This window comes from Corvus moneduloides, chromosome 21 (assembly GCF_009650955.1).
Source record: "Corvus moneduloides isolate bCorMon1 chromosome 21, bCorMon1.pri, whole genome shotgun sequence".
In the NCBI taxonomy this organism is placed as follows: Eukaryota; Metazoa; Chordata; class Aves; order Passeriformes; family Corvidae; genus Corvus; species Corvus moneduloides.
The window spans coordinates 9,871,744-9,899,317 of record NC_045496.1 but is presented as its reverse complement, the minus strand read 5'-3'; the positions used below and the strand labels follow the sequence as shown (position 1 = coordinate 9,899,317).

Below are 27,574 nucleotides of genomic sequence, written 5' to 3'. Positions count from 1 at the left end.
CCGCCAAGCCACGGCCCCGCCCCGCCGGCCCCGCGCCCCGCGGTGCTACTGAAGCCCCGCCCCCTGTGACGTGTCCGCTGAGGCCCGGCCCCCGCCCCGTGCCGGTGCCTCCGGGCCGTGAAGCGCCCGCCCGCCCGTCCGTCCGCCCGCCCCGGTGCTCGCTGGTGATGTTCGCGGCGGCCGAGGAGGACGACGCCGATTTCCTGTCCCCGGCCAGCGGGTGAGCGCCCGGGGCGCGGCGGGACCCCTTCCCCGTCACCAGGAGGGCGTGGCGGCCCTGGCAGGCCGCGGGGCCGTGGCCCCGGCTCCGGTGAAGGCCCGCGGCGGTGAGGGGCGGGCAGGCCGCCTCCCGTGCAGCCGGGCCCGCGGCCGGGGCTGCCCTCCTGTGACTGGGGGTGCCGCCGGGGCAGTGCCCCTCTCTTGTCCCGCTGTGGGAGCGGCGTAGGGGCAGCCCGGGAGGGGTCCGGCTGCCGGCGGGGCTCGGAGGGGCCTCCGGTGTGCCCGGGGCAGGGGGTCTGGGGTTTGAGACCCCGCCCGGGGACCCCCGGCCCCGCTTTGCTCGGGGAGCTCCTCCCGCAGGGGGAGGCGGAACCGCTCCGGGGTCCCGGTGTTTTCACTTAGACAAGGAGTGGGCGGGAGGTCCCTGAAGTGCCGCTTTGGGGCTGTTCGACCACTGGTGGCTCCTCCCAGGCTCTTCACCAGGGTTCCACTTGGATCGTGTCTGTGTGTAAGCACATTCAGGTTTTTGTATCGCTGACTTGCTGCCGCTCCAAGAGCCGCGATTCCAGCTCTGTGTACTCCCCACCCCCTTCCAGGAGCTTCTCTTTAGCAGTTCTTATAAACTAATCCTCTTTCTTTTTAGAAAGTTTAGTTATTTTTTAAAGCAGACTCACTGACAGTGGTGTCATCATTTGTTTGAATTATTCCCTTGTCCCGTGATACCAGGCATAGCTGAGCCTAACTGGCCTTGAAGCAGTGAAATTGCAAATATCATATCCTGAAGGAATAACCTCCAGCATTAAACCCTCTGCCCTTAGCTGGGAGAGCTTCTGCCCTCTTAAAACTTAATGGGAGAATGTGTTTCCTGGACAATTAAAGAAAAAAAACTTCAGGAGCTGAATGTGTAGTTTCTCTGTCACATTTTTTTGGGGGGGTATTTTAAGAATCAACTATTTTATGTGAAGCTAGTTCTAGTCATTGCTTCAAAGTACCTTCTTTTCTGAGTAGTTTCAGTTCTTAAACCTTCAGTCGATTTTTGAGGAAATGAAACACAATTGTACCACTTTCCCAACCTCTTCATCTACAGGTTCTTCCTATTCAAAGCTAAATGGTTAATTAGCATAGAGCAACTTAACCTGCAGCCCTTTGTTAGCTTCCAAAGTGATGGTAAACACTTTGATATAACTTCTAATTAAGGGTGTTCATTATCTATAATGCCTGTTTTAAATGAGGCTAAATGGTTTTATTTCCCTTTCTAGAGCCAGATTAGCCTCCCTGTTTGGCCTGGATCAAACAGTCTCAAGCCCAGGAAATGAATTCTTCCAGTTCACTGCGCCAAAGCAGCCCAAGAAGGGTCAAACAGCAGCTGGTGAGTAACGGGGCTTGAGAGTGGGGAACACACTCAGCAGCACGTGTGTGTGATGAGAACAAGGCCCCTTGTGAAGAGCAGCAGAGCAAATCATTCCCTGAGCTTTCCTCAGTGATGTTGTCCTCCAGTGCCCTCCTACACCTGCATTTTCAATTTGATTTGGTAATTTTTGAACACAAGTCTTTGGGGTTTTTTTGTAATTTCCTTCTGGAGTTATTTTTTCTCGGGGGAAGGAACGTGTTGTGGTGGTGCCACTGGCCAGTTCTGTGCCTCTGACAGATGTTCTGATCTCTGTCCCTAGCAGGCCAGGCCCAGAAGGCGCCCGTGGCCCCGGCAGCCTCAGGAGCCCCCTCGGTGTTGGTGGCCACCGCGGTGCTCGCGTATCGATAGTAAGTGACTTCTGCTGACCTGGTGCACTCTGTGTCCCTAATCCCAGAGGGGAGATTTTTTTTTTTGGCTAAATGGGAAGAGACAGTTGTTTTCAGACATACCTGCATGGTAGAAATGCTGCGAGTGGAAGCTTCTGCTCGAGAACAGTTTCAGTTACTGCGCTGCAGCTCTGGGTAAGGCAGTTCTGAGATAAAGAGCAAGTTGTGGGTTTGGCTGTTGCTGGGAGCTGTTGCTGGGCTGATATGTGCACTGCTTCAGGTGGTTCTGTCAGGGGCCTGTGGCTCATGCATTTGAGAATTGAGGCATGAGCAGAGTGAGAGCACTAAAACTGCCTGTCTGATGCTGCCATCATGGAAGAACTCTTCTGGCCTGGACCTGTGAGAGCAGTTTTCAATTCACTCCACAATGTGTGCTCTTGCTTGTGGGCAAGCAGGAATGTCTCTAAGCTAAGCGAGGCTGCCTGACATTTTAGGCCTGAGGAAAGGGACCTGAACTCTAAAGAATTCTGAGTTAGGGACAGTTCTGCAGCTGAATGTCTCCTTTATCTTCCAGTACAAATGGGCAGTACTTGAAGCAAGGCAAGTATGGAGCAGCTGTCGTGGGGAACCACGCTGCCAAAGAGGTGAGAAACACTTCCTTCTCTAACTCTCATGCTGAGGGCTCACTGGTATGCCCAGTAAATTGGTGTGTTTGAAAGCTACTTTGAAAACTCTCATCTATCCTTGATGCTGGCATCTGTGATGTTTCATATTCCCCAAGTCCTGATTCATGTCTCACTAAGTTGCTTCTGCTTTGGCAAGAATAAAATAGATCTTAGTTTGGTAACTAAATTCCTGAGTCAGTGATCTGGGAAGTGTTGAGCTGTGTTGTTCTGGGCGAGCTGGGGAGGACAGGGAGTGCGGGAGGAAGCTGAAGCAGCCTTCCTCAGGCTGTGAGATATCACATCCAGCTGGGAGCAGTTAGTGGGTTACTCCCAGTTCACCACTGAGCTGTGCCACGTTGTGCCAGCAGTGCAGGTGCACAAAGGAAAACACATTTCCTTAATAGATTACGTTTAGTAGAGCCAGATATGTCAATAAATATCATATCTGTGTTGTTTAGTACTAGGAAAGCTCCCTCCAACTCAGTCTGTTACACGTGAATGGGCTTATGCAAAGAAAAAAGATTACACACACAGACATCTTGAGGCTGGGTATTGGGGAAAATGTCTTTCCCAAAAGCGTGGTCAGGCATTGGCACAGCTGCCCAGGGCAGTGGTGGAGTCCCCATCCCTGGAGGGGTTTAAAAGCCATGTGGATGTGGTACCTGGGGACGTGGGTCAGTGGTGACCTTGGAAGTGCTGGAGGAAGGATTTTGGATGTCTCTTCCAACCTAAATGACTCTGTGATGGTTTTATGCCGTGTGTGGTGAGTTCTGTATCTGGGAGGGTTAGTGCACCATCTTTTTCCACTGGAACTGTGAAAAATGTGGAATTAGTTAAAGTGTGTTGCTTATTACAAACCAATGAGTTTGACTTGCTTGGTTACTGCAGTTAAATAAAACCCTTGAGAATAAGCCAGTTTTAATAGGTGTCACAAAACTCTGTTAAGTATTTTTGCTGTGGTATATTTGACAAATAAATACCGAGCCTCAGGCTCGCTATTTGTGTGTGACAAAGCACCTTAGAATTGAAGACATTTAGAGTTTCTGTTCTTTTTCCCTGTCCAATTCCTTGTGGAATCCAGTACAGGATCCTCCTTTACATCAGTCAGCAGCAACAGATCACCTCTGCAAGGATCCATCCAGGCTTCATGCTCACGGTGAGGCTCTGGCTTAGAAAAGCATTTGTTGATCACAGCAAACACAGGGTTGGCTCTGAAATTCTTCCTGAAGCCTTGGTTTGTAACCTTTGAGATCAAACATCTGAGTGACCGAGCAGGAGGTGTCCCAGTGACTGTTCTCCTCATGTATTGCACAAGAGGCCCTGACAGCTGCCTTTTGCAGAGCACCTCCTCAGGAGATTTCCAAACCAAGGCCCCTGTAGGAGGTAAAGGATTACCTGTGCTCACAGAGGTGTTTTGGGGTTTGCAGCCCTGTGATGGATAAAACCAGCAAAATTCCTTCTGCTGAGAATTTCTAATTAAGTGTCTGAGAGAATACAACTGAGTAAGCAGGAGGAAATGACAGCAAGGAAGTGTTTTCTCTCAGAAAATTGACACTCAGCATTTTCCTGCTGTTGAGAACAATCTGGAACATTGTAAGCCCTAAAATGGGATCTCTCAGGAAGTTGGTTTCTGCCAGTTCTACAGAACATTGATGTGCTGGTTTGCTGTTCTTCTTCAAATTTCTTGGTATGATGGATAGAAATTTCACTCCAAAATAATGAAATTTCTGTCCCAGCTTAGACCTTGCTCTCTAGTTTTATAAGCACGTTCTTGAAAAATTAATGGGTTATGTAGTCACTTCTGGTGACGTGGGTTTTTAGAAGTGAGGAAGAAGTGACTTCTCCAATTGATTCTGGAAGTCTAAATAGAATAAATTATGAAATGTAAATTATTTACACTTAAAAATTCTCAGTATATATTAAAGAACCAGACTTCAAGGAAGTTTCTGGAATGTTTCACCTTCCTGTGTGAATTGCAGCATCTAGGAAGAGCTTAATATTTGCTCAAGTATTTGAGTTATAATAATTCTTCCATTATAATGAGCACATAAATAAAAGCAAATTCTGAACTTGGGCAGTAGAACAGCAGGGTTCTTCCTGCTTAATTTCAGGAGCTCTTATTTTAAGCTGCTTTTGGATGTGGGATGTGGAATGCATCACTTAATGCCTAAGATAGGACTGATTTCCTTTCCCACAGGTTCAGCCCAACAATTACAGCACGTTCTATGATGATCAGAGGCAGAACTGGTCCATCATGTTTGAGTCAGAAAAGGCAGCAGTGGATTTCAGTAAGCAGGTAACTGCTCACCTCTGGGCCAGGCAGTTCTTGATGGCTTGTTTACAACAGGGGCAAGTCAAGTTTTATTTGCATTCGAGTTCAGCTTTGAGTGTCTGCATAACTGTGATGGAGACAGAGCTGAGAGGAGCCTGCCCTGAGTTCTGTTCATTAAAACAAATCTCTTCCAGGCAGGGAGCCTGTTGGTTCTCAAGTACTATAGAGCAGAGGGTGTTTAATCAGCAAAATTCAGCACAAGGAGACATGGAATGCCCTGGGAGTGCGTTTCTAATGGGGGCTCGATCAGCACAGCAAGGAATGCATCAGATTAATGAGTGGAACTTGTCCATTAAGGGCCAGAGACACTGCCAGGCTTTCCCTCTGCAGGTGTGCATTGCCAAATGCAACAGCTCCCCAGCACTGGACTCAGTCCTCTGCCAGGATCTCCTCCTTGGAGAAGGGCAGGGAGTGGAAGGAGGAGACTCCCTGGAGGTTGCCTACACAGGGTGGCTGTTCCAGAACAACGGGCTTGGACAGGTAAAGACATTTCTGCCACCTCCTAATGCTGAGTTGGACAGTCCTTGGAAGGAACTTGCACATCTGGCATAGTTCCGGTGTTGATGTTAAAGGTGTATTTTGGGCATTTATGGCACTGTAGGTGGGGTCATATGTATTGCCTATAGAATATTAAGGGATTCTGACACATTACAAAAAAATTTCCTCACTGAAAGGGTTGTTGAGCATTGGCACGGGCTGCCCAGGGCAGCAGAGGAGTCACCATCCCTGGAAGTGTTCAAGAACCATCTGCATGTGGTGCTTGAGACATGGTTTGGTGATGAGCATGGCAGTGCTGGGGGAATGGTTTGGCTTGGTAATATCAGAGAGCTTTTCCAACCTTAATGTTTCTATTCTATTACTGTTCAGGGGAGGTGACTGAAATACTTTTAAACTTCCTAGGCACTCTCACACACGAATATTTAATGTTATGTTTTGCTGGCCCAGTCCTGTCCTAAAGCAGGTCTAAAATCTGAGTCTCCATGAAATTGTACTTGAGGAAGTGGACTAAAGCTCTGTCTTATGGCTCAGAATTAATTTTGGTAGTAGTGGGATGGGAAATAGCATTTAACCAGAGGTTCTAGGAGTTTATGGAATGTGTAAAGTAGTGTTCAGAATCTTGAAACAGTTGGGAAGTCCATGTATTCTGTGTTCTTGTTCAACTCTCCAGGTGTTTGACTCTAATGTTAACAAAGACAAGCTGCTACGACTGAAGCTGGGATCTGGAAAGGTCATCAAGGTACAACTTCTGGCACTTTCATTATAATAATTGAAGTCTCAGAGCTTTGAATTACTGCAGATCTTGTTCAGGATTCATATGTGCTATTTCTGTTCCATTTATTAGCAAACACTCAGTGACTCACTCAAGCTTTTCCTTCTTCGTTTGTGCAATAGAGCCCAGTCTCCTTTTCAACACCAGTGTTAGACAGGAGTTGTCCTCTCTGGGAAAAAGAAAACTTCCTGTTTTCAGGAGCTGGGGTTTTATTGTCTTTGTTTTTCTGGAAGCCACTTAGTCCATTCCCTTGTTCTTGGGGAACTCTGTTTCTAAAGGAACTAATTTTTCGTCTGGGTGGTGTGATATTATCCCATAAAATCAGGGTTTGAGCCAGAGATGCTTTTGTTCAGGGCACTTCCATGACCTGAGTAATTAATGTATGATCTGTTACAAGTTGTCCTTTATTGAACATGTGCTATTTGTCTATTTTATTTATTTTATCCTGGTCTATTTTATTTATTTTATCCTGTATCTTACTAATTTTACCAGGCTGTTAAAGCCATCTGGTTCACTGCTGGCATCCCTTGGGAAGTTTGCATTGCTCTGACTTCACGTCCCTCGTTACAACTATTTTCTTTGGGTGCTTTGTCAATCTAACCAGAGCAATTCAGATCTCTTTGGAACGCAGTTCTTCCCCAGACTGCTGAGTGAGGCCACAACTCTGTGGTGGAGCTGCATCTTTATTCTTAAGTTAACACTGGAATTTACAACTGGCTGTCATGATTCGTGGCAAGACAAAGGTTTAGTGCTGCTCACTGAAAAGAAACAGGATTTTGCAAGGATCTCTCTCTATCTCTCTGAATTAAACTAATGTCACTGATCCAGCTGTTGCTTTCTCTTCTGTTGCCTCTGCAAACCAAAGGGCTGGGAAGAAGGAATGCTGGGCATGAAGAAAGGGGGGCGAAGGCTCCTCATCATTCCCCCAGCCTGGGCCTATGGGGCTCAGGGCGTGGCTGGTCGTGTCCCTCCAGACTCCACGTTGGTGTTTGAGGTGGAAGTCAGGCGGGTGAGTGTTTCCTGCCAAATGTTTGGTTTACATCTCTTTTGTGACTGCAAGGTGGGAACCAGCTCTCAGTGTGAGGACTCCAGTTCAGAAGCTATTAGAAACCTCAGCAAGATATATATCTTTAATTAAAACAAACAAACAAACCCAAAGCAGACCCCTAAACCCAGAAAATCCCTCAAGGCTGTTTGTCTGTTGTAACTGTCTTGGGACTTTTTAGTTGTCTCATTTGTGAGTCACTTGGGAAAAAAAAATGCTGTGGGAGGAATGAGAGGGTGTAAAGATTCAGCTTCTCCAGCTCTGAATGAATTGGCTGCTTTTCCTTGAAGTGCAGGAGCTCCACGGGGAGTGGCATCACAAATAAACAAATTGATGAAAATTTTTACAGGAACCCAGAAAAACAACGTGTTTTTTGCTACCTGCTTTTTAAGGTGAAGCTGGCAAAGGAGTGCTCTGCTTCGGATGGGCTGAGTGTCAGTTCGAGGGAGTCCCCTGCACCTTCTCCAGTTCCCAGCTCAGATGGCTTCTCCTCAGACACGGGTTTACTGCCTCCCTCCACCATCCCTCCAAAGCCTGGGTAAGAAGCAGCATGGTTTAAACAGCTTTCTGTGTTAAGGGTGGGGATGCCCATCAGCACAGTGCTGCACTAACACAGCATTTGGCAAATGTGGGGCCTCTGTGTGCCAGCTCAGTGCCCTCCATGTGGCAGAGCAGTGCTTGCTAACAGGACTTGCTGGAATTTTCTGCTTGAGTGCTGGCTTCCAGATTAAAGCAGCTGGAATGGGCTCCAGTGAAGGAAGTGATTCCTCTCCAGCATTCCTGAGATCCCATGGGATTGAGCTGTGTGGGTGCTGCTCTAACAGCTGTCTCATCTCAGCTGGCATTGTTGTCATCACTTTGGACCTTCTCAGTCTCTACAACTCCCTGAAAAGAGGGTGTAGCCAGGTGGGGTCGGGTTCTTTTCCCAGGTAACAAGTGACTGGGGAGAGGAAATCGCCTCTTAAGTTACTCCAGGAGAGGTTTATGTTGGATGTTAGGAAAACCTTCACTGACAGAGTGGTCAGGCAATTGGCACAGGCTGCCCAGGGTGGAGTTACCATCCCTGGAGGCTTCAAAAAATGCAAATGTGGCACTTGGGGATGAGGTTTAGTGGTGAATGTGCTGATGCTGGGTTAGTGTTTGGTGATTCAAACTTAGCTGTATTTCCCAACCTTAACAATGCTGTGTTCTGCTCCTTAAATTAAATGGGTCAGCCAGCCTTTTTAGGGAGTCCAAGTAAGTGCTGCTCTTGTTGCCATAAATAGTTTGTTATTGGACTTGGCTAAAATTGTTTGTAGCAGAATGTGGTCATTACAGCAATCAACAAAATCATCTTTCTATAATCCCCTGTTGCCACAGTGATGTCCTGAACATATCTATGGATAACACTGCAAAAATCTCCCAGCAGTGTAGGCTAAAAGAAATGCTCATGGTGTAAGAAAACAGCTTTCCTAAGGAGTGGGGTATTTAATGGTATTTATTAATCCAGAATGTTGGCTCCTGAATTTCCTCCTGGTTAATCTCCACACCTGTTTGGCTTTGCAGGGAGCCAGCTGTTCGGGCCAAGTCCAACTCCATCAGTGAGCAGCTCGCAGTAAGTGCTGGCTTTTCCTGATTGGAAGCCTGAGTAGGGAAGTTGATTTGTTTTCACCTTAGCATTGGCTACTGCTGAAGATAAAGTGAGCATCATGCAAGCAAGACACTGGAATGTTCACCTTACAGCAGCTTAGGGCCTTGTTTTGGCCCTATTAATTGAAGGAATTAATGGTTGGACTTGATGATTAATGCTTGGACTCTATGACCTTAAGGGTCTTTTCCAACCTTAATGATTCTGTGATTACCAGGACCACAGGAATCTCAATCCCAGTTGCCACTCTTAAATGCAAAGTGACTTTGACCATGTGGATGTTCACAAGGCTACTTTTGAGATAAATGGACAAATTTAAAATAGATGACAAAGGAATTGGGACATTCAGGATAAGTTTATATAGCTGCATGAGAAGACTTTGTGTGTGTGCTTCCAGACAGAAAAAGCTGCTAAGCAGCTTCCTGAACTCACACATTTTCTTGTTGGTGTTTTGTGCAGGGATAGATTTTTCTCTGTGATGACAGCACTGTCATCCCAGAAGGAGGATATCTAAAACAAGCCAGATTAGCAAATCCTGGTGCTGCTTGTGTGCTTGAAAAGTAGATTTTCACCCAGTCATTGAAAAATTGAGTCAAAATGAAGTCAGAGATTTAGAAGTGTTTGTAATACCTCAAAAGCCTGGGCTGAGACAAAGGGAAAGTAACTAAATGTTTCTTTTAGAACCCAGATGTAGCAAAGGCAAAGCTGATTTCTCGGATGGCCAGAATGGGACAGCCCATGCTGCCTTTCCTTGCTGGGACAGCAGGGAGTCAGCTGGACTCCAGTGACTCGGAAATAGAGGTACCAGTTGGTCACAGCAGGGTGGCTCTTGCACTGTTTTTCCTGCACTGGGGGTTGCTTAAAGTGGAATCTGTAGCAGTGGCTCTCCCCTTGTCCAGGGAAAGTCTGCTCTGGTTCTGGGTCAGAAAGGTTCCAATTGGGTTCATGGGTTAACACCTTGTCTCAAGTGACCTTGGGCTCAGGCTGTTGGCTTGTTCTTTGGTGTATCTTGTAACATGCAGAAATATTTTTTTAGGATCCAAATACTCTGAGAGGGACAACACAGCCACTGGCTTCAACCAGACCCTCCCAGCCAGCTCAGGCAGTGCTGCCCACAGTGTCCACACAAGGTAACGTGCTGGGGAGCTGCTGCACTCCCATTCCACTCCATGAGGGCTGTGGGAATGGAGGATTCCTTCCAGGAACCGAAATGTGAACTGAAAGCTTCTTATAAGGCTTGCTGATCCACAAGCCACTAATCCATGAAGCACAAGACTGAATCCTTGGAGTGTTTCTTCATTGGGGTCTTGTGCTTGAGGAAAAGCAGCCACTGTGCCTGAGCTGTTCTGTCACTGGGCACTGAGATGTGCAGGACATGGGGTATGTAAATGGAATGCTATGAATCCTTTCCCAGTGAACAGCAGCTTTTAGGAATGATGGAAATCCAAGTGAAGGGCAGCAGAGGGCTGGCAGCTCTGCAGGGCTGGATGTGTCTTCCCATGATGGAATGGTCACATCAGCTGATGGTCAGCTGAGCAGACTTTGGAGTCGGTCACCTTGTGTCAATAAACTTCAGAGCTGTCTCTGCTGAATGAAAAGAGGTTGTTTAAGTGTAGCTAGAAGTGGGATTTCTAAGAAAGGTTACTCTTTTCTTGACTGAATTTCATTTCATGAGGTTGCAGACAGGCTTTTGTTAAACTTTTGTCTATTTAGTGGTTTTTTTTTTTTTTTTTTTTTTTTGCCATTTCACACTGGGTGAATTAAATTCTTTCGAGCTGCTTTATGGCATGCTGAATTTATTTCTTCCTTTTCAGTACCTCAAGCATCTGGTGCTGCACCCTCAGTATCTTCTGCTGCTTTAATTCCTGCAACGATCCAGCCCCATTCAGCTCTGCCTGGAGGAGCACAGGGCTTTCAGGTACCAAAATGAAATCAAGGAGAATATTGGCACTTTTGTCCTTTCTCCTGAGTCTTCTCCATTGCTTGGAGCAAGGACTTTAACATAAGGATGAGAATTCCAGGCTGTTTCCTGTGACTCTTTGGCATTCTCAGGTTTTCATCACGTGCCTATCAAATTCATTCAGAAAGGGCTTATTTTCTGTTTATGTTCCTTAAACTAAGGATGAACCAGGCTTTGTTAATACCTGGTTTTGTACTGGATACCATGAAAGCTTCCAAGTACTTGAGCAATGAGCAGTAGAATTGCAATTAAACTGTGTTGTGCTTTTTGAGCCCTTTTTAGGCAATAACCTTGTGTTCAAATTAGCATAACTTCTGAGGGTGCTGTTCATGTACTGATCTCTGACTCTCACAAATGTAGGGTAACATGGTTTTGCTTAAATTTGAGTGAAGATGGGAACTAACTAAGCCTCAAAAGAAGAGTATTATTTTCCTTTCACAATGACTGTTGTGTATTTTGACTTTCCAACTCCTTAATTCTTGGGGTTTTTTTTCTTTCCAAACATCATCCTTGCTCTTGGGCTTAAAAAAAGTGTGAAACTGTGAGGACATGGGGACATAGCAAAACACATTCTAACCTATCGAACTTGTCCTGCAAGGCATATCCAGGAGTGGCATTTGCTTACCCCCAAACTGCTGCATCTGCTTCTCAGCTCCAGCCTGTGGGTCAGATGTATCCTGCTCCTTACCAAGGTATGTTTTAAAAGAAGCCTCTGCTTCTCAGAGGGCTGCAATTCCTGCAGAAAACTGTTGGTGATGATGATTTATTAGCCTGTGGTAGCACTTTGCTGTTTCACAAATGTTTATTTTTTAATAGCAAATAGGGGCAAACACTTCCCAATAAATATCCATCTCTTTCTTACCTTAAGGAGATTTGTGCAGTGGGAAAGGGGCTGGAATTTCTGGGTCTTCCCAAGACTGGGTATTACTAAAGGAATTTGGTAGCTGGTGTTTCCAGTTATGAATAAAACTGTAAAAGTAACCAGCTCCTACCAGCCAAGGAAAGAATTGAAGTGTAAAAGGCATAAGCCAGAAAGGACTAAAGGCATTTAAAGAACCATTGAAGTCATCACAGTTGGTGAAGTCTTGAGTGTAGCTGAGCCTGTTTTTTCAGTGCAGTTTCAGAAGCTGACCTTCGTTGCTGTGGTTTGATTGTGCCTCTGCTTTGATTGTACCTCTGCTGCTCTGGGGGCTTTGCTCTTGTTGAGCTGAGCTGTCACGTGGCTCCAGAATTTCCTGTACTCATCAGCCTGCCTGCTGAGGTTATTTGGGAAATACCTACATTTTTAGTTTTCCAAATACCACATCCCTTTTATTTCTGGGCAGAGAGTGGCTTTCCTGGTGGCAGGCTTCATGCTGCCACGCTTTTGCTGTGTCTGTGTGCAGGTATTTCCCCTTGTTGCTATAAATCTCTCTCCTTTCCCTTCAAGCACCTGGAGATGTCACTTCCTTTTTGATGACAGAAGCTCGGCAGCACAACACTGAAATCCGACTGGCTGTGAGCAAAGTCGTGGATAAAATGGATCACCTGGCTGCCAAGGTATGGCCTGCTCCTGTCATTCCTGCTCTCCAGGTGTGCTGAGAGCAGTTGGCTCTGTTTAAATGCCTGCATTAAGTTTAAGTGATACAGTAAATGAGCAAAATTCCAATATGATCACATGTTGAAGTGGCAGCATTTCAGCTACTGTGAGAAAGCCAAGCTTAGGCTTGGGGAAAGGTGCTGTCTTACTGTCTTGAATATCATGTGCTGCATTGTTTGGAGGGATTCCCTGCCCTGGGAGGAGTCTAGCTTGATTCAGTAGCCTGTTCCCTGCAGCTGAGCAGAAGGAACAGTGAAGTGCCCCTTTGCACATGTCTGACTCATACCTGCACCCATAAATTCATTGCAAATGGCTTAAGAATGGCTTATCCCTGCAGGTGGAGGAGCTGAAGAAGCAAAACACTGCTAACAGCTCCCTGCTGCCTGGCATCTCCTCTGTCACCATGGAAGCCTCCATGATCATGAGCAATATCCAGCGCATCATCCAGGTGAGCTCTCACTTCCATCAGGAGCTGGGGCTCAGAGTGTTATCCCTAATGAGAGCAAATGTCCATCCACCCATGGGTTCTGTTTTTGTTTGGCCAGAATGAGGATGAGACTTATGATTCCCAGCCCTCTTTCCCCCTCCAAAAAGCTGTTCTCAACACTTTGGAGTTTGGGTACTTTCTGAGCTGGATTTGTTGGTATTTGATAGGCCTTGGCAAAAGGTTCATGTGGGAGAAGTTCAACTTCTCAAACAGTTACGGATTTAACCCCCAGCCTCCTGCAGAACAGCTTCACAGCTGAAGTACCATGTTGTAAAAACCACCTGCTTCTGGTATTCACTACTTACTTTTATGCTTTGAAGCCTTTCTAAGCAGCAGATTTAAAAACTTGGGGGTTGTGGGTAAAAAAGTCAACCAGACACAATATTTTCTAGAATGTGATTTGGCAGCCACTGTCCTGTGCCAGGATCTGCTAAACGTGGCACGGTGCCTTCCTGGGCTGTTACCACAGGAGGGACGAGCCTCACCATTGTCCTGCAGCTGTGCAAAACAAAGGTTTAACAGCTGCTGCAAGGAAATCTGAGTAAGCTGAATACTCATGCTGAGCTGTGCTTTAGGAGAATGAGAGACTGAAGCAGGAGATATTTGAGAAGAGCAGTCGGATTGAGGAGCAGAATGAGAAGATCAGTGAGTTGATTGAGCGCAACCAGAGGTAAGGGGTGGGAGCCTCACTGCATTTCCAGACTCTTCATCTTACACTTGGGCCTCACTGAGGGGTGTTTGTTAGGAGAGAGCCATATTCTAATATTTTAAATTTTTTTCTAAGGTATTAAAAGTGTGGGATTCCCCCCACCCCCTCTTTGCAGGGCTTATCCCCAAAACTCTGATTTACAGTAAGCATGAATGTGTAAAAGGGGAACAAATCCCTCATGCTGTTCTCGAGCACACTTGCCCTGCTTCTGGGAGTTGCTTTAATTTTGCTGGCTTTTTAGTGAGGTTGAAGAAATTGTAGGGGATGTGGTATCCTTGGTGAAGTTCAGCTGATACCAAGTTACCAAAACTCTTGGAACATGAGACGTTTTCAGAGAGGTAAAGCACCTACCCGAGCTGATAAAATCTCTGCTGTGCCAGGCACAGCTCTCCCACCCCTCTGAGATCAGCACATCCTGCAAAATTGTCTGGGACTTGCCATGAGTTCCACAGAGAGCTTCTGTGCTTTGAAATGTCCCCTTTTCTGTCTGAGGCCTTGGCTCCAAGCCCTGTGTTCCCAGGAATGCTCACGGGGTCTCCCTGTTCACAGGTACGTGGAGCAGAGTAACCTGCTGATGGAGCAGAGGAACCACTCCCTGCAGACAACAAACGAGAGCACACAGGCAAGAGTGTTGCATGCAGAGCAGGAGAAGGTAATGGTGGCATGAACAAAGCCAGGGTTGTTGCATTAAAAGATGCTGAAGCCTTGTTAGTCAAGGCAGTTTTCTTAGAAGGCAACTGCAGTTCTGAAGTTTGTTTTGAGAAAAAAATGGAATGTTTTGATGGCTTTCATGACAAAAGCATCACAGAGGATATAACCATTTCATGCTGTCATAACTTTAATGTTCTTATCTTGTAGGAAAGTGACTGAGTTATTTTTTAACTGAGTAGGCATGTGGCCAATGTGTTGAGGAATTGTGTATCACAGGGCTTTTAAGCTGGAAATACTTCAGTTATTTAGTTGCACTGATAGTTCCAGAAGAGTTTAATTCCTCCTATTGAACTGACATAGAGTGAAGAATAATTATTTCCTACTGGAGTTTCTTCATTGCACTTTTGTGCTTGTTTTAATGCTAATCAAAAGCTGTTTGTTTCTCCCAGTAACACGTTGTGCTTTTGGGAGAGGGACTGTTGGGAAATAGCTTTAAACCAGTGCAGTGTGTTTATGCATGGCTGCATATCCTGAACCATCCCTGCAGGCCAGCCTAGCCCAGGTGTGCTGCCCTGGCTCTGCCATTGCATGGTGCCTGCTCTGCTTTCTCAAGCACTGGCTTCTTAAATTACACCAAGTTCAGCCTTGCACTGTGCTCTCCTGCTGAGCTGTGTCTCTTTCCAGTTCAAATGGGAGGTGACAAATGCTTCCTCTGCATGAGAACCGTAACTTGGTGCACCTAAAACTGACCAAAACTACAGCTTTCCGAAGTGTGGTAAAGAACAGAGCAGTGAATGGCTGATGGTGGTGAGAGCAGACAGGGAAAGGGGCTGGTTTTCCACCCCCAGCCCAGGTTGTATACCCATAATATGTAGGAGTGTGAGAGATTCTAACCAGGAATAAGTCAGACTGAAATAAGAAATTAAATTCCTTTCTCTCAGTGAGGACAGCATCCTGCTGGTGCAGTAAATAACTTGGGGAGGAATCATGTTGTGGAGGTAGAAGATCCTCAGGAGTCTCTTGGGCCTCATCTTCATCAGGACCCCACTGACTGAGCAGTCGCTGCCCAGGGTTGATGTTACAGGAGCAGGCTTCAGGCTGTTCCAGCAAAGCCCTGACTTGCACTGGGAGATTTCCCCTGGTTCTGGGAGAGCATTGGCTGTAAATATGAAGGCTGGTATTCCTTCCTCTTCCCTTTATCTAACCCAGCTTGCCCTGGGACTGCAGTCACTGAATCCCCAGGGACAGACAAATCCAGGGAAGAGAACTGGAAGCTGTTTTATCCACTGTTTACACACAGATAGGGACCCAGCATTTATTTGGTTGTAGGCAGGATCACTGAGGTGTTGGTAACTCACTGCTTTTGGGTTATGGATCCTTGGCCCACAGGCTTTAGGTGAAGGCTCTGTGTACCATCAGTAATTCCCCACCTCTCCAGTGCAGGTCACACCCAGGACTGCTCCCACCTCTGGTGTGTGACATACCCTAAGGATACCTTTAGTGTCTTTCTTTTACATCAGGCTTCACTCCCTTTTCCTGTCTGAGCTTTTACAGTTCTTGGAATAATTTAAAGGCTTCTCTGGCATGCCTTAGGCTCCTGCTGTGAAGCATTTTGCTTTTCTGCTGATGAATGCCTCTGCCTTTCAAGTTGTGTTCTTAACCCTTCCTGTTTCCTGTCGCTGCTTTCTCTTCCCAGCACATGCTGCCAGTGGATCGGGGCTGGGACCAGGTGAGGCAGTGTCTGCTGACTGTGTAGGTGGTAGATGGTTGTGCCCTAGGTAGTGCCAGCCCAGCTTCCTCTTGAACTAGAAACTGATTGGCATGAAAAGAATTGTCTCAGAGCTTGAATTAGCACAGATCCTTCACTGGGGAAAGGGCTTTGTAACTGGCAGTGTCTCCCCATCGGGCCCCTCTTTCTTGGGGAGCCCTTTCCAAGAATTCTCTCACATTGCTGCTTGTTCCACTCCCCATGGGAGAACAGGATCACTGTCGGAGCAGGTACAGGTCACCCTGGATTCTTGGTGCCTGAAAGCTGGAGGCTGGAGCTGACCTGTGGACATGAAGCATCCTCTGTAGAAACTTCTGTCTAGTAACACTTCCTGCTGTAGGATTTCCTATTTTTGTTTTCTTTCTTTGCCATTAAAGACAGAGGCCAGGATTAAAATAACCTTTAGGTGTCTTTAGCTATGCCATGGGGTTTGGTTTTAGCATGCCAGGGGTTAGTAGAGCAGTGGGACATTTATGGAAACATAAGAGGAAAGCAGATCTGGTTTTGGCCACTCTCTGAAATGCTGCCTCCTCTTTAAAATGAGTGGTGTGGTATCCCAGCCCTCCAGGTCAGCACATCCTCATCCTCACCGTAGTTGGAACAATTTTGCTCACACCTCTTCTCTGCCACAAGGTGTTGGTCCTAGTGTGGAGGGAATTCTTTTAGGGGGGATAAAGCAGAGAGAAAATCCAGTTCCCCTGAACTCACCTGTTACAAGAATGTGAAAAGTCTGTTGGGAATCTCAAAACGGGCAGAGGTGTGGAAGCTGTTCAGGGATTCCCTGTGCAAGTTCTGTCTTTGCAGAGCATCCTCTGAAATTTGTGTGTCACTCAACAAGACTGGGAACGGGACTTTGTGTCAGTCTTGATGCCTTGAGCCCCTGCTAACCTTGTTTACAAGGTGTCTAACAAGCTGTGCTAGTGCCTGGTTTTAGCTGAGTCACTGACTCTCCAAACAGGTCCACAAATGACTGAGAACTGCTGGGGAATGCCAGCCTTGCCCATGGGCAGCTGAGGTGACCTCGTGCTGTGTGCTCTGGGGACAAGGTGCTCTTTTGGCTGGGACAAGCCTGTGTTTTAAGTGGCTCTTCAGTGATTTGTAAGTTTATGGAAGACAATTAAATGTCGGAGCCCAGGCTTTTTACTCAAATAGATGTTTTCATAGCCTGAAAACTGAGTAGAACCACCAGGCACTGGTACCAGGCTTAAACACCTTTAACCTTTCCAGGAAATCTCACTGGGTTGAACTGATGTGGTGATGAGGTTGTTGGTGGCAGCTTTCTGGTCAGTCTGGACAAAAGTGACATGGCAAAAAAGTCATTGCTGCCTTTTCAATTTGGAGATGTCTTCCCTGATAGGGCCTCCAGCCCTTTTCCAGCTCTTCCTGAGAGAATAATTCTGCTGCTTCCTCATGCTTCCCTTTTTTCCCTGCTCCATTTTGTGCTCCAGGCCAAAGTTGCAGAGGAGCTGGCAGCTGCCACAGCCCAGGTTTCCCAGCTGCAGCTGGAGCTCACTGCCCACCAGAAGAAGGAGATGGACCTGAGGAAGCAGCTCTCCTGTGCTGTGCAGGATGCAGAGAGACAGGAGGCACAGCTCAACAAGCTGCAGGCACAGGTGGCAGGTGAGGCTGCTCCTGCCTGTCCCCTGAGAGCTCCTTCATGGCTCTTCTATCAGTCATAGGTTTTTCCTGTCTTCTGGGGTACCTTCCTGCTTTCACTAGGATCAGTCACAGGGGATGGAAGAGGGATATGGATGCACTGAAATGTCTGAAGGATGTGCATCCTTGTCACCACTAAAGGCAAAGTGGGATGACTCTACAAACAAAATCATCCTGTTACAGGGATGCCTTTTGTAGAACAATCTCTTGGCTTTTCTGTCCAACATCCTGTAGAGCAGCCAGAGATGTCCCAGTGGATGGAAAGTTAAAAGCTGAGGTGTTTTATGGCCACATTCCTCTGTGCTGGGCACTGGTGTGGTCCCACCCTGAATCCTGGGGTCAGTTCTGGGCTCCTCACGACAAGAAAGTCACTGAGGGGCTGGAGCAACTCCAGGGAAGGGAATGGAGCTGGGGAAGGGTCTGGAGCCCCAGGAGAGGCTGAGGGAGCTGGGAAAGGGGCTCAGCCTGGAGCAAAGGAGGCTCCGGGGGGACCTTGTGGCTCTGCACAAGTCCCTGACAGGAGGGGGCAGCCGGGGGGGGTCGGGCTCTGCTCGCAGGGAACAGGGACAGGAGGAGAGGGAACGGCCTCAGGCTGGGCCAGGGGAAATTTAGGTTGGATATTAGGGAAAATGTCTTCACAGAAATGGTTGTAAAGGATTGGAACAGGCTGCTCTTGATAAATTCCAGTCCCCACTGCAGGCACAAGCAGAGTTGTTGGCTGCACTGTGTAGGAGACGCTGTTCCTCCCTATCAGCCCCAAAATGTGCTCCCCTGCAGTGGGAGTTGCACCCAAAGCCACAGGGAGCTGTGGGGGTTTGTTTGCAGAGCTCCAAGAAGCCTCTCAGGACACTCAGAGCAGGTTCAAGGCCGAGAAGCAGAGCCGCAAACAGCTGGATATGAAGATTGCAGCACTGGAGGAAGAGCTGACAGACCTGAGAGTGGAGAAGGAGACTCTGGAAAGGGTATGTGCAGTGCCAGCAGCAGAGCTGGAGGTTTCAGTTGTTTACTGAAGGTTAACCCAAGGCTAACCAAAGGTTCTTGGTTTTAAATATATAAGTTAAGTAAAGCTTGACTCATCTGCAAGCTGGTGGGTCTTTGTGCTTATGTGGGTTTTATTTATTTATTTAATGTCTTACCCAGTAATGTGTCAACCTTCCCTGAGATAACCTCAGCTTGATTTCAGGTGATGAAGTTCCCTGCCCAAAGCAGCTCTGTCTGCTTGAGGGAGAGAAGCTGCTTTGGTGCAGACTGGCTTATTCTGTGTCATGTTCTGTCCTGCAGAATCTTGCAGAGAGGAAGAAGAAATCCCTCTCAGAGAGAGCTCAGGCAGAGGAAGAGATGGAAGAAATTCGCAGATCGTACCAGCAGGAGCTGGACAAGCTCCGGCAGCTCCTGAAAAAGGCCCGGACCTCGACTGACCAGGCAGCAGCAGAGCAGGTGAGGAGTCAGGGGAGCTGCTGCTCCAGGTCTGGAGGGCTTGTGGCAACCTCCACATGGGAAATAATGTGAAGAGGCTCGAGTAGGGGAAGAGTGGAAGCGTTACCTGCTTGAATTTGTGGGTTAGTGTCAAACTGAGGAAAGCAGAGGAACCAGATTGAGCTTGTAGTAGAGAGAAGAATATGGGACTTCTGAGGAGTGAAAGGTTGTTTAGAAATATGCCAAGAGGTCTGAAATCTTAACCAGACCTTCTGGCCAGCTTGGGGGTTGTGGCTGGAGCTGAAGTGAGAGGTGTGGGCAGGAGCTGGTGGCAGCCACTGTGCTGCACTCTGTGTGGGTGTCCAGCCCCGGGCTTTCACCTCTTGTGCAAACACAGATCGTGTGTGTGTGTTCCTGGTGGTCTCTTACAGCTGTCACTGATCCAGGCAGAGCTGGAGTCCCAGTGTGAAGCCAAATGTGAGCGTGCCCTGGCCTCAGCCAAGGAGCAGCACGTCCAGCAGTGCCAGGAGCTGTGTGAGCAGAGGGACTCCCTGCAGCACCAGGTGGCCCAGCTGGAAGAGAAGGTAAAGGGCTGTTCTTCATTGCTCTAGTGAGCACTAAATACCAGTAGCTGTTACCAACAGTCTTCTCCACCTTACTGGGGCTTGACTTTCTAATTTCGTGCCTGTTGTGGAGCTTGATCTCAGCCATCAGAATGTGCACTTGTTCTGTTGGGTTGGTGGGTTTATGGAGGAGGGAGAGCCAAGGTGCTGACAAGGCTGAACTACAGCAACAGCTACAACTTCCACTTGTCTGCACTGTCCTGAGCAGCTGCTTGTGAGCAGAGGCTGTTTGGAGTGGGTGACACTGCCAGGGGCTGTACCTGCTCTGGTTCTTGTGTTTCAGCTCACGGCTCTCAAACACTCGAAAAAAGCAGAGGAACAAAAATTGTCTGAGGTTCAGCAACGTTTGGAGGAACTGGAACCTATCCAAGAGAAGGTAAAGGATCCAGCAGCTGGATGGGAACTGGAGTGCAGGGAACACCAGCCTCAGGCTAGTCCACAATAATGAGGATGGGAGTTCCAGAATATGGTAGGGAAGGACAATTTCATGGGGTTTCCAGCAAACCAGAACAGGCCAAATAATGAGACCCAGGCCTCATTTCACTGGGATCTCAGTGATGCTGCACCCGCCCCCCTCCATTCTTGGTGGCACTTGAGGAGCTGGTGACACAACTGTGACTCTCCCAGGCTGGGCTGGGTGTCCTTATTCTGCTGCCATTGCTTTCAGCCCAGTCTTTTGTGACACTATCAGAGCTCTGCTTAAAACTCCACTCAGAGTTTGAACCCTCCCCAGCTCACCCCTCGAGGGGAGGCTCTGGTGTGAGGAGCTGCTCTGAGGAGGGTGGGTTTCCCTTGGCAGTACTCAGCCCTGCAGGCAGATGTGCTGGTGCTGAAGGCTCGCTACGAGGAACGGATCCGAGACCTGCAGCAGGATCAGGATGGATCTTCCCCTGCAGACTTCACTGAGCAAGTGAGCTTGATGACTCCTCAGTACTTCTCCTTCCTAAGCAAATGGATGTACCTTGAATTATTTCTCTTTGAACTGACATAAGAAGGAAAAATAGAATTTTCTCCACAGAGCACTGTGTTTGTAGTAACAGTCCACAGAGGAAGAAAGGATGGGATCTTAACCTAGAATTACAGTCACACAGGATGGTTTGGGTTGGAAGAGACCTCAAAGCTCATCCAGTTCCACCCCTGCCATGGGCCGGGACACCTCCCACTGTCCCAGGCTGCTCCAAGCCCCAATGTCCAGCCTGGCCTTGGACACTGCCAGAGATCCAGGGGCAGCCCCAGCTGCTCTGGGCACCCTGTGCCAGGGCCTGCCCACCCTCCCAGGGAACAATTCCTTCCCAATCTCCCATCCAGCCCTGCCCTCTGGCACTGGGAAGCCATTCCCCCTTGTCCTGTCCCTCCATCCCTTGTAAACAGCCTCTCCATCTTCCTCTTGCCCGCTTTGTTGCCTGACTTTTATCTGTTGTTGTTAAAACTCTAGATTTGAGGTTTAGATTTAAAAACTAAGAAAGAAGCACCAGTCTGCCTTGGCTTTGTGCAGCCTGCCTTAGTTTGGAGGGATGAGTTTGGTGCACGTGGACTGGTTCTGAACTAAGGTGGCCTGATCTTGTGAGGATTTCTGGTTTGAAAAGTGGATTATTTGAAAAACCACCTTTTTGTGTTTAGATTTATTGTTCCTTCCCCTGGAGAAGTGCCTGATGTTGAGTGCAGTGTCACATGCCAATGAATTGTATCTGTTTCCTGTCTTGCCCTTTTGCAGGTCAAGAAGATAATGAATGGTGTATTTCAGTCTCTTCGGGGTGAATTTGAGCTGGATGAGATGTACAGTGGCAGGACAGTCCTGGGGGTTGTCATGAACACTATCAAGGTATGACAGGGGTCAGGGAAGAGAGAGAAAGCCTTGGGCTAAAACCTCAAATCTGTGCTGTGAGACTGAAATAACTAAGGGAGAATTTGTTGTGGGTGGCAAAGCAGCCTGGTAGGAGGAGATGATGCAGGGATCTGTGATGGTTTGTATTTAGGGTATAACCTGTGTTCTCTCACTCCCTTTTCCAGACTGTGACACTGCAGCTGCTCAACAGGCAGCAGGAGAAGCCAGACCATGGCAGAGAAAATGGGGAATCTGGCACAGGAGCAGGGAGACAGGAGGGGTCACCTGGAGCAAAGACTGAGCACGAAGAGCCCCTGCAGCACAGCCCAGCACAGAGCACTGCACCACCAGCTGAGCCTGGGGAAGCAGCCAGAGGCTCCCTGGAGTCTGAGCAGGAAGGCCAGGCTGCTCCTCACCCTGCCAGGCCCAGAGCTCCTGAGGAGGAGCAGGGGACACAGAGCAGTGGGGTCACAGAAGAAGAGAAAGTTCAGGAGGAGCATCTCCCTCCCACAGCTGAATCCAGCCCGGATCCAGAGAAGGGGCCTGTACTTGCAGGACAGGCTGTTCCTGGGCTGCAGCAGAGGCTGGAGAGTGTTCCCATCAGGGAAGCTGACTCAGAGCATGGTCCCTCTGCAGTGCCTTTGCAGGCAGAGGCTGCAGAACCTTCTGTTCCAGAAGCCAAGCCAGGAGCAGTGGATGAGGCAATGCTTCCAGCACATCCAGCTGTGGAGCAGAAGGCAGAGGAGGCTGGGGGAGGTTTAGAGCCTCCTCCCTTAAATGGGGAGAATGGGAGTGGCACAGATCCATGGGATGGAGCTGCCTCAGTGTCCAGCACAGCACAGCCAGGCTCAGCTGTCCTGGGAGGAGCTCCAGGATTGCAGGAACTGAGCTCCAGCCCCAGGCACACGGATTCCAGGTGAGGGGTGGTGCTGGGCTGCCTGGGGCAGCAGCAGGCCCAGAGGCTGGGCCAGGTGTGTCCCTGCTGCAGGACAGCACAGGCTGGGGGGCTGCAGCCCCCTCACAGTGCTGGCATTGGGTGGCACCAGCCAGGACCTGGCACAGACCAGGCTGCCCAGGGCACATTCCACTGGGAACAGCCCCAGAGCAGCCTGGTGTCTGGGGGAGGCAGTGGAGGACATTCCCAGGGGAGTGTGCAGTTCCTGTACAGTCTGCTCCTGGTGCCTGCCAGGTCCCAGAATTGCCCTGCACTGCTGAACAGTACCTGCCACAGAGGTTTCCCCCAGTGACAGGGCTTTACCATCTCTCTGTGACAGAACTTGGAAAAGCAAATCCCATCCTCTGAGAGCGAGCTGTTCATTCTTTATCTCCTTGCAGCCTCTTTGAGGATGACAACTTCTTTGAAACGGCATCTCCTAAACCGCTGAAGCCTCAAGTTCCCTCTGAAGAGGAGGATGAGGAGGAAGTGGTATGTATTTGGGTGTTTGGGTATTTGGGGCTTTTTTCTGGGTCTGTAGCTTGTCTGTAAAATCCTCCCTGTGGCACTGGGGGCCTGGCTGAGCTGAGAGCTTCCCATCCATTCCCTGTGTACATCAGGAGTGTCTGGGGTGGTGACGGGGCTGGCTGGGCTGAGGGAGTTGTGGCAGACTCCTGCTGGCATGAAATCAGTGGGACTTGCCAGGTTTAATTGAAGGGTTTTAGTGTCTGGCCCCTCTCCAATCCCCTTCAGCCTGTAAGCAGCTCCTGGAATCATAGAACCACAGAATCCTTAAGGTTGGAAAAGACCTTTAAGATCACATCCAACCATCCATGTAGCACCATTCACCATTGAACCATGTCCTCAAGTGCCACATTCACCCACTTTCGAATGCTTGCAGTGGGCCAATGCTTTAAATTCCTTTCCATCAAGAATTTTTCCTGGTATCTAATCTAAACCTAATCTAAACACTTAAGACATCACATGAGAAATAAAAGCTGGGGTAATGAGGCTTCTTGTTCCCAGCTCCTCAAAGCTGGCAGAGATTTCAGAGCAGTTTGTGTTGTGATTATGACATCCCAGGAAGCTGCTGGGGCTGAGCAGTTTCCCTCTGGTGTGGCTTGCAGAGCATGAAGGGGCGTCCCCCTCCCGCGCCGCTCTTTGGTGACGATGACGACGATGACCTGGACTGGCTGGGATGAAGATGTGGCTGCTGAGCCCTCTCCTCTGGGCATGGCCTCTTCCTGTGCTCTGAGCCCTTGGCAAGCTGCACATTTGGGACATTGGGAATGACCAGGGACTTCCTGGGCTCTTGTCCTGCAGATGGATGGGGGCTGGCAGCAGGGGGGCTCCTTTTGCACCTCTGGGTGCTCAACCCCATTGCTCTGAGCTGCCAAACACTCTGGGCTTGGGCTGAGTGCAGGAGCCACCCAGTCCCACAGCACATCTCACCACTGTCCCCCTCCCCTAAGCCCTGGATTCATTAACCTCAAACTTTATGCAAATAGGAACGTGATGAAGAGCTTCAGCAGAGTGAATCTGGCAGGACCCTACAGTGGCAACAGCCTGTTAAAAAATGAATCTAAAACCTCCTTCCCCAGTGAAGAACTCCTTGGAGTATTTCTCTTAGTCCCCAGGGTGGCTCCCAGGGACCTGGCACCCTTTTCCCCCGTGTCTGAGCCATCAGGAGATTCTGTCTGCTACTGCAGATTCCCCCAGGACTCCCAGTCAGGTGTTTCTTGTGAGCCCCTGGCTCTGCACAAGCAGCTTGGGGAGCCCCGAGGGCTGAGGTGGTTCAGGTGGGCACCGCCTCAGAGCTGGGGCAGAGGTGCTGCTGGACCTGGGGTGCTGCTGGACCCTGGGCCTCTGTTAAGGTAGGGCTGTAGCAGCTGTGCTGGGTGCAAGGAGCCCAATCCCTGCTGTGTTACTCAGACACTCACGGGCAGCTCCTCTCCTGTGCCCAGAGCTGAGGTGGTTTTTGCTGGGCTGTGTTTCCCTGTGGGAGCAGCAGCCCTGGGATGTGCTGCTTGTTTGGGAAGTCCTTCCCCTCAGCCCAGCCCTGCTCCCCTGCCTTTGGCTCTGCTGCTGCTAAGGTGTGACCATCCCAGCCCAAGTTAAACTGTACAGAGGGGTGGGACACAAGCCCCAGGCTGGGCTGGGCTGGGCAGTTTGGGGTGTCACCCTGCACTCTGAGGGGACCAGGAGGGGAAAGGAGTGAGGACAGAGCTGGGCAAACAGCCTGGGGTTCTCACAGCACTTTTATTCTCCACTCCTGGGCACTAACACAATTTCACCCCAGAAGTCTTTAAAACAAATAAACCCTTCCTAAAAGGAAAGAACTTTAACTAATTATCTTAATTCTCTGGTTTAGTTTCTACACCTGTCTTTACCATCTCTGATTGGAATTAGATTTGTGTTCCCCTAATGGTGATTCCTTGGGAGGAAAACACCCAAAAGAGCACTGGGTGATCCTGTTGGGGTGCATGGCAGGTCCCTGTGCCACACCCTCCGTGCCACAGCTTGCCAAATGCAGCTGAAAGTGGGGCAGAGACTAAAGCCTGTGACAGCTGCCCTGCTGCCAGGCAGGGTGACCTGAGCAGGGCTGTCCTGGGAGTTACTCAGTGCTGAACATGAGGGTGTTTGAAACTGGATTTTCTGAGGGTCCTTGTGCTGCTCTGAGTGTCAGGGCCCTGATGTGGCCTCTGGACCCGTCCATCAGTGTCCCAGGGGACATCACTGCTCCTACTAACAAGTTCCACTTCTTGTTCCCTGTTACCCATAGACACCCTGAGGGATTTGCATTTCACTTCTCGGAAAATAAAGTGCAATTACACCTGTATTTTTTGCTTGCAGTGGCTTTACTTTAGTCTGGCCTGTCCCCGGGTGCGGAGTTCTGACCCAGAGGTGGGTGAATCACGCAGGACTTTGCTGAGACTGTGCCCCAGGGAGTGTTGCTGGGGGCTGGGAAGGAGAGGACCCCCTTCTCCATCCTGGCCCTGGTGCTCAGCCCCTGCCCTGCCTGCCGAGGCTCACGGACCCACAAAACACCACCAGGACACGGAGCTGGGCCCATGTCTGGCTTTAATGTCTCGTGTCCCTGAGGGGCTGAGCCCGACCCGGCTGCCTCCTCCCGGGAAAGGGCTCTGGGTTGCCTTGGAACAGCTTCGCCCCCAGGGCAGCACTGCGGGACTCTCCCGTCCCCTCTGAGCCCGGCCTCGCTGCCGGCGGGGCTGCACCGAGGCGCAGGCGGGGAGCGTTCCGGTCCCTGGGCCTGCGACACCGGGAAGCGACGCTGGCCCCGGGCGGCGCCTCCCGCCGAGCTGTGCCGGGGCCATGCGGGATGGAGCGTGAGCACAGCCGGACCCCGGGGGGGGGAAGCGCTGCAATAAGTTAATTTTTAAAGAGTCTGATGGCCGGGGGCTCTCATGCGGGGCAGCCGAGCGTCCTGCGGGCCCCAGGGCTGCATCCAGGCCGGTGCTGAGCCCTGGCCGTGGCCGTGTCCCTGCCCACCGAGGTGTCCACGGCCCGAGATGTCCCTGACCCACCACCGGGTCCATCCGCTGGGGTGGGGTGGGGTGGGATGGGAGCCCCCCTTCGCCATCCGGACCTACTTGAGGAAGACGAGCAGGAAGAAGGTGGAGACGATGAGCACGAGGATGCCGGCGGCGAAGCCGAGGCGCAGGTTCTCCATGGAGGCCAGCGGGGGCTGCGTGTCCAGCAGCAGCCCCCGGCCCAGCAGCCCCAGCAGGAAGGCGTGGTGGGCCTCGGAGCCGCGGCGGAGGCCGCAGGGGGACACCGAGCTGCTCACGGTGAACACGGGAGCGTGGGACGAGCACAGCGCGGCCACGGAGCGCGACGAGCCCTGGCCGGGGTCCGGGGGGGCACCGCCGCCGTTCTCCTGCCGCTCCCCACGCGGGGTCCCCGGGTCCGGTGTCAGCTCGGGAGCCGCCGGGGCCAGCTCGGGCAGCAGCGTCACCATCCTGCAGAAGGGGCAGCTGACGAAGGCCACGCTGGCAGCGCGACACACGAGCCTGCGGAGGCAGCGGCGGCACAGCGAGTGGCGGCAGGGCAGCTGCTGGCGGCCCCCCCCCGGCACCCCAGTACGCCTCGTAGCAGATGCCGCACTCCCGGCCGGGCTCGGGCCCCGCTGCCATCGCGCTCCGCGGGCACGGCCTGGCCCGGCCTGGCCCGGCCGCTTTTGAAGGCGGGGGGCGGCGATGGCCGAGCCCGGGGAGGGGAGAGGGGCCCGGGCGGCCGCCCCACCCTGAACTTCAGCCTGGCCTCAGGGTGCCCGGCGGGCGCTGGAGCGGCACAGGGAACGCTCCTCCTCCATCGCAGGGCTGCTGCCCCTAAAACACCTGCTGCTCTTTCCCTTTTCCCTTTCCAAATCCATTATATTCTTAATACTTCCCAAGCACAGTTTCTATAGTTAATTTACTTCAGGACCAGGCCAGCAGTGGGGACAGCAGCCCCGTCGTGCACCCATTTCCCACCAGCCCTGGGGTCTGTTTGCCACCCGGTGCAGGAGGTGGCCCTGGCCAGGAAGGACAGCCCGGCACTGCCGACGCTCCGGGAAGCGCTGGCACCTCTTCTTTACGGGCACTGTCCCGGAGCTGACCTTGCCCTGAGCTCCTGTCACTCATTACCACCCCCAGCACGGCCCGGCGGCCACCGGCTGGGAGGGAGGTGGTGCCGGGGGCGGTGGGATGGAAGCGGGGCACAGGGGATGGAGGAGGTGTTGCAGCATCGCTGCTGCTGACCAGGTGTCGGGGCAGCCCTTGGGACTCTCCTCCCTCTCCGGCCGCTCCCCTGTGGTGCCCGTGTGGTCCCTGACTGCCCCGGGGAGGGGGGGGCGCAGGGGGGCTCTTTGGGGGCTGGATCCACTCTCCCTGCTCCTCGCCGTGCCTCATCTCCCCGGCCAGGGCTTGTGACTCCCTCCTCCTCCCCGATCCCAGGGAATGCCGAGGGGGAACGGGGAGGATTGAGGGTGCGTGACCCTTTCCACGACCTTTCCTGGCCTCATTTAGGCACCTCCGCCAGGGCTCCCCTCCTCCATCCCAAGCACTGGCTG

General features: G+C 50.5%; 1 protein-coding gene across 5 annotated transcripts; it reads left to right on the top strand.

Annotated features, from left to right (window-relative positions):
- The first annotated feature begins 93 nt into the window (after nucleotides 1-93).
- FKBP15 (FKBP prolyl isomerase 15) lies at nucleotides 94-25,342 on the top strand. 5 transcript variants are annotated; one of them, XM_032130499.1, is made up of 30 exons: nucleotides 94-220; nucleotides 1,479-1,588; nucleotides 1,893-1,977; nucleotides 2,531-2,600; nucleotides 3,703-3,777; nucleotides 4,819-4,917; nucleotides 5,284-5,433; nucleotides 6,122-6,190; nucleotides 7,089-7,232; nucleotides 7,661-7,806; nucleotides 8,814-8,862; nucleotides 9,577-9,696; nucleotides 9,932-10,025; nucleotides 10,710-10,813; nucleotides 11,454-11,547; nucleotides 12,285-12,394; nucleotides 12,772-12,882; nucleotides 13,497-13,591; nucleotides 14,180-14,282; nucleotides 15,978-16,010; nucleotides 17,498-17,669; nucleotides 18,531-18,667; nucleotides 18,987-19,142; nucleotides 19,553-19,705; nucleotides 20,028-20,120; nucleotides 20,544-20,654; nucleotides 21,459-21,566; nucleotides 21,755-22,485; nucleotides 22,905-22,995; nucleotides 23,631-25,342. In XM_032130499.1, exons 1-30 carry the CDS (start codon nucleotides 168-170, stop codon nucleotides 23,703-23,705), a joined length of 3,741 nt encoding a protein of 1,246 aa, XP_031986390.1. In that variant the 5' UTR covers nucleotides 94-167; the 3' UTR covers nucleotides 23,706-25,342. The 5 variants fall into 5 exon arrangements, with proteins under 5 accessions (XP_031986390.1, XP_031986391.1, XP_031986389.1 ...); XM_032130500.1 differs by having other exon boundaries at nucleotides 1,890-1,977; nucleotides 19,568-19,705; XM_032130498.1 differs by having other exon boundaries at nucleotides 1,890-1,977.
- The last annotated feature ends 2,232 nt before the right edge of the window (nucleotides 25,343-27,574 follow it).